General features: G+C 55.9%; 1 protein-coding gene across 1 annotated transcript in view; it reads right to left on the bottom strand.

Moving 5' to 3' along the window:
* SLC16A2 (solute carrier family 16, member 2 (thyroid hormone transporter)) overlaps positions 1-7,552 on the bottom strand; it is a 14,515-nt gene extending 6,963 nt beyond the window's left edge. The window contains exons 1-4 of the mRNA XM_010288279.1: positions 7,309-7,552; positions 5,633-5,759; positions 5,294-5,466; positions 603-747 (exon numbers count right to left, since the gene is read on the bottom strand). Of these exons, the coding sequence (XP_010286581.1) occupies positions 603-747; positions 5,294-5,466; positions 5,633-5,759; positions 7,309-7,552 (689 nt within the window). The remainder of the gene's footprint in view (positions 1-602; positions 748-5,293; positions 5,467-5,632; positions 5,760-7,308) is intronic.
* Positions 7,553-7,895: the final 343 nt, after the last annotated feature.

Here is a 7,895-nt window from a genome sequence, read left to right as displayed (position 1 = left end):
AGCAGGAATTCACGGCCTGGGATCTGCCGTGGAAAACGAGGAGCAGCAACGGCCCCGCACTGCCGCAAACGCCCGAGCCGGCGCAGGAACAGCACAAACTGCTCCAAGCCCCGTCCTGCCTCCACCTCCCCGTCCGCCCCACATGGAAACTCCCTCTTGCCAGGTGTAACCCATCAAATAATATTTTAAGCATTAATTTACTCCCGGTACCAAATGTGAAATTTTTGCGAAGGTTTTGTCCACGAGCGTCTCTTTGGAGCTGCCTGCCGAGAGGCACACCAACTTCTCGCTTGCCTGCTTGAAAGATGAAATGAAGGACCCGAGGGCTGAAATCCCATGAAACAAAAAGTCCCTCGTTCAGGTAAAATCTGCTCCCTTGTTCTATCAGGACAAAAGAGCAACTTGGTTCAATTTGGAAAGAAACGGGCTGAGCGCACGTGGGCTGCACGTGGGCTGTAGGGATGCCAGGACACCTCTTATCTGGGTGGAAACCACCTGCTTTGCCCCAAAAGGGAGCAGCGACGTGTAGGCGGGGGGGTTGCAGGGAACAGTGAGGAAGAGGAGCTCGCCGAGGAGCTGGCATGGCCCCTCTGCAGCCTTACTTGGTGAAGGAGCTGGAGAGGAGTCCGATGAAGGCGATGGCAGCTCCTGAGGCTGCCGTGGTCCTGCAGCCGAGCCGGTCGGTGAAGATGCTGACGATGGGAGAGCAGAAAAAAATCATGCCCATGGCCAAGGAGCCGACCCATGCTAGGGAGAGAGAGAAGAAAGGCGATGGTCAGGGCGGGACCGCAAGTGGGTGCCCGGAGGAGAACAACCAGGGACCGGCCCCAGCTTTGAAGGCGGTCTCAGCAGAGAGGCAGGCCCACCACACACGTTAACGAACGCTGCGGCGCGTCACGAGCATGGTTACCGCTCGCGCTGCCCGCCAGCTTCAGGGTGCCCCGTCAGCCACTGCCGCTCCGGGTGCGATAGGCAGCGTCTCGCTGTTCGCCCGTGCGGCGGAGGCATGGCCGGGTTTTCCTTTTATTCCCCTCCGCCGGGTTCAGACGTGTCCTAGGGAGTTTTCAACGCTTTTTTCTCACGGCCCTCGCTGGGCGTGTAATGACGCCTCCGCTGATGGCACTTCCACAGGGGACGTCGCCACGGCCAAAAGCCCCCCGAGCTCCTCGGAGCCCTCCGCTCCCCGGCTTTGGCTATGAAGAGTTGCATACCGCGCGTTCTAGCTCTGCGTTTCCACACTCATCCGTCACGGCCCCCCACTCCCCAGAGCCAGGACCGCCTCGCCTCCCCCTCGCCCCACCTTCAGCGGGGATTTCTCGTTGCAGCTGGGCTGACGGGAGACAGAGGGGTTGTGCCGGCTTAGGTTAGATTACAGAATCACAGAATCACAGAATCACTAGGTTGGAAAGGACCTTCAAGATCATCAAGTCCAACCATTAATCCAGCGCCACCGTGTCCCCTAAACCATGTCCTGAAGTGCCACATCCACACGTTTTTTTTTACATCCCGGGTGATGCCCAAGCGGGGCCGTCATCTCATGCCTCCGTCCGACCCACTTGTGGAGAAAGCCACTGTCTGGCCGGCTGTCCTTTTCCAGGAACTTTTATTATTCGCAGATTATTTCAGCCTGTCACCTTCTCCCTGCCCTCCACCTTCTCTCTTGACCGGTTTCTGTGACTATTTTGAGGAGGAGAGGCAGGCTTTCAAGAAACGCAATGCGGTAAGGAAAAAAATCTCAAGTCTACCAGCTCCGACAAGAAGCAAGAGGGCCCCTTGGCAGGGAGCGGGGGGAGGCAGGACGGATGGACGGACAAGGGGATCCCAGCTCTATCCGGCACCTGAGCGAGGGGACCTCCCGGAGCATCCCCCAGCTTCAGGCACTGGATCTGGGCTGCCGAGCGCGACCTGCCCGGCGCAGACCCCAGGAGGCACGCTCCTTGCTGGTTTTTATTCCTTTTTTGGGTTCATTTTTTTTTACTTTGCACCTGAAATGGACGCTCTGCAAACCCTTTTAGCACAGCCCCGCACAACAACAACCCGTCCTTCAAGAGCCGTGAGATTTTCAGAAAATAGCCAGGTCCCTATTAAAAGCAAATCCCGGCTATGTAACGGCCTCTCCAACCTCTGCCTTTCAAAAAGGACCACACAAAGAAGCCCCCACTAGCCTGGGAAAAAATGACCCTTCCAAATTAATTATAAGTTCGCAAGGACCCAATTTACTCCAAAGTCTTCCTTAATAAATGCAAAGCGAAGCAATAAAAAGGAAAGCGGAGACTGCGCGGGAACCTCATGGGACTCGCCGGGCTCTCGTCTCGACGCCAGGCGAAATGAAAAAGGGCGAGGGCGAGGGAGAGGACCCCCCTCTCCGGCTGATTTTCTTGGTTATAAACACAAGGCGCAGTGTAATGAAAGTCCTTCTAATAGGATTAGGTGGCACGGCTCCAAAGAGCCGTCCAAAACAACTCCAAGAGGGGGTGAGGGGTGGGAGCAAAGCCAAGATGGGAAAGGCTCGTTAAATTGGATAATATACTTCCAGAAATGTTCCTTCTACTCCAGCCAAGGCAGTAAAATGTTAGATGGCCCCATCATGTTTGAAGTTTGTTATTTTTGGAAATTACTTTAAGAAACGCGGAAATAAAAGCATAAAGCGAAGTATTAAATTTAAAGGGCCAGATTCTGATCTTAATAACCCGGAGATTTACATGCAAATAAGCAGTATCAATCTCTGGCCCCAAAAATGCACACTCACCTGCGGAGATCAAAGCAAACCGAGGGCGAGAGGCTCAGCAACGGGCGCTTAAAAGCTCCTCCAGCTTTGGGTTTGTAAAAAGGAGATATCGCTCAATTAAAATCGGTAAACACACACACACACACACAAAAAAGAGTCCCGTGGCAAATTGCTCTACCTTAGAGAAAGGGCTTACCACAAGCAATGAATAAAAATAGGCTTGGGGAAGAACATCAAGTTAAAATTAGTAAGAACAATAGCCTCACTTCCAGAGCGGGGTTTTGTCTTCCCAGCGCTTCCCAGCGAAGCCCCGGGAAGCCGGGAGGGCTGGGCGAGCTCCAGCGCTGGAAGGAAACCTCGGCAAAATCTGGGGGCAGGAGAAAGCCGCCTCGGCCTCGGCCCCGGCCCCAGTCCCGGCGTGATCCACACCGAAACAGCCCCCCGAGGGCGGGCTGCACAATTTACCCCCGTTTTAGCCCCAGCGCGACGGCGGCGATCTCCCTTCGCCTGGCTCGCCGCGAGGCTGGAGGAGAGCCGGGGCAGAAAACCACGGGCTGGGAAAAAAACACGGGGTTCGGGTGAAGTGTAGCCCCAAACTTGCCCCCCTGCCCCGACACAGAGCCCGTGGGTCCCCTCCAGGGGATGAAGGGTTTATTTTTGGTATTGAAGTTTCTCCTGGACTTCACTGGACGTGAAGGGAGAGGCAGCCGTTCCTCCGGTGGAAACCAGACGGGGCTTAACCAGCCCGAGTCAGGGCTTCCCTTCGGCAGCTCCTCCGATGCTGGAGAAGTTACGACTTGATTTAAAGCCCACAGGGGAAAGGAAAAAAAAAAAAAAGGGGGGGTGTGTGAATCTTTGCTTCTGATTTCCACGGGGTTTGGATGAGATGGTTAATTCCTAGCCCAGCCACACCTCTGTGGCTGATAACCTGGGCGCGATGCTGAAACGCACGAAGACAAGCCCCCACAAGAGGCACGAAGCCTTATCAGCCGCGCGGTGCGATCAAGCAGATCCTAAAAGGAACGATGGACTGAATCCAGCTGAGGACAGGGCTGGAAGGAGCTCAGGAGCTGTGCAGGATTTGGACAGGAGTCAGGTTAAGACTTGATCAAGTCTCGAGGTGCCGTAAGTCCGGCCACCTCCTGGAAATACCAGCTGTAGGGGCGGGCTTGGGAGCTGCCGTGGTGGGACCCGGCTGGCGATGGCCAAGAAACCCCCTCTCCAAGGCATGCCTTTACAGAAACACCAAAGGCTTCAGAAACCACTTTTTTTATTTACAAAAAGGCGTTTAAAGCACTCTCCTTTTGCGAGGGGGCGTGAAGATGACCCCTGATTTGGGGGCTGGCAATAGTAGAGGTGGCTCAATGCGTGCTGTCCTTCCCCGAGAGCCACCTCTCTGCCGACCCTGCTTGGCCCTGCAAGGCCAACGTGGAGACCAGCTCCGTCCAGGCCACCCTGCTCCCACCCGCAGCCCCTCCCGAAGGCGATAAAGCAGCAGCCGGGGAGCTGTGACCCCCCGGGCGCACGCACCCACTCCTCGCTGCTTGCTCCAGCAGCGAGCTGAGCCCAGGCCACCTGCAGCTCAGGATTCCTCCAGAGCTTGATGGGACCTTCCCGGTTGTCCCAAGGATGCTCTGGGGTATGGGAAGAGCCCAGCATGGGGCTGGTGCCCCTTTGCTGGAGCAGAAAGGTTGACCAAGAAGAGCATCCCACCAGCAGCTCTCCCACCGCGTGACTGCACAGGGGGGTAAAGCAAAGCTCCAGCTAGAGCTCCCCAAATTGCTCCTTACCACCTTGACTTAACAAAGATAGCCAAACTGTTGGCCCGTGGCAGGTCCAAAGCAACATGGCCTTCAACACGGACGGGGAACAACAGCGGCTGAAGATCTCCAAGGGGAGCGGTGATGCAGGAGATGTGGCTGACACGGTGGAGCCGAGCCGCCCTATGGCCCTGCCACGGGAAAGCCGAGCCGCCCTCCCCAGCACCGCTCACTCTGGGCTCAGGGTGGAGTAAAAACCACGGAGGTGACGCGTTTGCCCACTAGCCCCGCACCATCGAGCTGTGCCTATGATGCAGGAGCTCTGGGACCAGCTGTGCCTTGGCCACCACGTCCTCCCGGCGGTGGGTGACACCGCTGCCGGGGACCCTGTGCCAGAGGATCGTGTCTGCGTGTTCACGGCAGCAAGAGGTGGGCAAGGCCCCCGGGGTCGGTCCGGGTGGGTCCCAGGCACCAGATCAGCTTTCTTTCCAGCAAGGCCACCCCAAAAGGATGAAAAACTCCTTTTTTGGCAGTATTTTCCTGAGCAGAAAAAGGTTTCTGGGCACCGCGGAGCAGAGCAAGGTGGGCACAGGAAGGTGAGACACAGCAGGGGAAAATGTCACCACTCCGAGACGCAGATCCAGAGCCCCCCGCTATTTAGTTCATTGTTCCAAAAAGCATCATTAAAAAATCGTCCTGCGTAGCACTTGCGGCCAAGCCTATTTGTTCCTTTAAAAATGAATCTCCAGGGAGAGATAAGGAAGGGACGTCGCTCTCAGCTGTGCTTCCCCGCTGACCCAAATACCCCGGGCTGGAGGGATCAAGGACCAGGAGGTGACCTCAGATCCGTCGCCGAAGGAAGTGTCTTCCCTCGCTTCCCGCGGCTTCTCCCCCTCGCGCCACGGCCGGGACAGGGCGGCCGCCGGAGGGGACGGGGACACGCTGCAGAGGGTCACCTTCCCCAGGCCCTCGGCATTTCTCGGAGGAGGAACGGGGCAGCCCAAGGTAACGCGCCTCCACCTCCCCGTCTGTACCGCCTCTCCGGGAAAGAAGTCATTTCTTGACTGGTGCTTTCTGGAGACAGGGAAGCTCTGCTGGCATGACAAACCTCATCACACGTCTCCAAAGCCCTTCCCAGCCCTACCTGGCGCCCTTTTTGGGTGCCCCGGGAACCCCAGCAACCCGGTGGCCCTGCCCACGCAGACGCTGCGGGGAAGCGGACGGCTGTGAGCCCTCCTCGGCGGAGCGGATGCGTCCCGCCCGCAGCACATCTGCAGCGAGAATGGAGCAGCTGTTTCATCTTGCGCCCTTAAAAAGCGATTTGCGTCATCCTCTTGCTCACTCAGAGCAAAGCCTGAAACGCTCCCAATGGCTCAGCCCCATGTGCTCGACACCCCCCACGGACTGAGCACATCCTGGGGAGGGTTGGTCGAGGCTTAAATAAAGGCAGAGGCGAAGTCAGAAGCCTGAGGAGGCCACCATGATGCGTGGGAGGAAGGGAAACGAAGATAAAGAGCAGCAAACTGAAGCTGAGGAGCGGCAAACCGAAGCTGAGGAGCAGCAAACCGAAGCTGAGGAGCAGCTGGGCTCCTCTGGATGAGAGGTGGTGGTGGTGGGGCGGTGTGGCGGCAGCCACCGTGCATCACGTGCAGCTAAAAGCCAGATTAACTCATTAATTGTATAGCAAGCCCTGCTTGGTACCATACCCTAAAGCTTCAGAACAATGTCCTCCTTCATCAGGTTTGGCTGACTTCTCCCCCCTCCCTTCTTTCGGAAACAATTCCAGAACAGCCTGAAAATTGGAATAAATGGAATTATTCAGAGGAATTATTCAAGGCCAGGTCTAACTAAAGACCCTTTCAGTGTCCCCTTCGTGGCGGTGTTAGGACAGAGTAAGGAAAAATGTGAATGTTGTAGAAGTGGCAGCTCCCGTCATTGCGGCATCGTCCCACGGCCATTGGTAACGCAACAGCTTCTCGGAGACCAGACCCAGCAACATCCATCCAGTCTTTGCCACAGGAGACTTTTAAAAAATCCACAGGTTACTGGAGCAGAGCAGGCTGGGAATGTACTTTGCTTTAAAAAACCCACCACATCTCTCCTGATCGGGCCTCTCTGCCTTCCCTCGCTCTCCAGGACACAGGGGACGTTTAAGACACGATGCCCAGGCCACCTTCTGTAACCGCTAAGTGACAGATATCAGCTTATGTGAGAGAAAAGTCCCAATATTAGCGGCCCTGTGGCCACGTTAAGTAGAGATGGAGACAAATCTGTGGTTTTACTTGGCAATCGGCAGGCGCGGAGTGTTTGCCTGAGGTTCGTGCGCTGAATGTCTTGAAGAAACTCAGCCCCAGCCACATTTTGCATCGTTTCAGTCCAAAACCATAAAATTCAACCCCAATTAGAGCAAAATGGCGTTCGAGCTCGTGTCTGAGCTGCATCACGTCCTCCCCGTCCGCAGCCCAGCTCCCGCTCAGCCTTAGAGGCTCCAGAGCTGGTCCAGAAATACAAATTCTTACGAAATCCATCCAAAAGCAACAAGGCAGCATGTGCTCTGCAGCTGAAACCCCCCATGTGCCCAGGCCAGATTTTTCTCCCCAGCGCTCCCCTCAGCAGGCTAGGAAGGTTTTTCTTCTCCGCGTCACCTTCTGGCTTACAATTTTTGAGAGATGATTCACCTACCACACGCTAACATTGTTACCCAACAAATAGGAGCTACGGTCGCAACAACTTCATCTCAACACGAGCTCCCATCCACCACGTCCCATCCAGATGTCTTTCCATGACCTACACCCTCGAGGAGGCTGAAGATCTTGCTACCCCAATCTCTCCTAATGTTGGGCGACTCCAAGTTGGACCAAGTTTGCCCATGTCCCATCTCCCCGGGTTCGAGGAGGCTGAAGATCTTGCTACCCCAATCTCTCCTAATGTTGGGCGACTCCAAGTTGGACCAAGTTTGCCCATGTCCCATCTCCCCGGGTTCGAGGAGGCTGAAGATCTTGCTACCCCAATCTCTCCTAATGTTGGGCGACTCCAAGTTGGACCAAGTTTGCCCATGTCCCATCTCCCCGGGTGAGAACCCGGGGCTGCACGCCCGGAGGGCAGCTCTTGGGGTTCAACCACTCTTGGGCAAAACCGGTGCCCTCACGCAGCCCCTGCCCGAGTGAACTGGCGTAACCCCTTTAGTACGGGGGGAAAAAGCACGTCCCGGGGGGGAGCATCCCCTCCTTCAACGGTACCGTCAAACACCTCACCAGCCCCTGGCTGCGTTTTAATCCAGCAATTTCATGAAAAACAGAAAAGTTCCATTTTAATTGGTGAAAATTCCCTCCTCCCGCCCGCGGAGCGCCAATCTGTAATTAGCCTTTCATGTAAAACGATGTTTATTCCTGACGGAGTTTATCTTG

The sequence above is a fragment of the Phaethon lepturus genome, unplaced genomic scaffold, assembly GCF_000687285.1.
Source record: "Phaethon lepturus isolate BGI_N335 unplaced genomic scaffold, ASM68728v1 scaffold34745, whole genome shotgun sequence".
Classification (NCBI taxonomy): domain Eukaryota; kingdom Metazoa; phylum Chordata; class Aves; order Phaethontiformes; family Phaethontidae; genus Phaethon; species Phaethon lepturus.
This window is presented reverse-complemented; position numbering and strand designations above follow the sequence as displayed.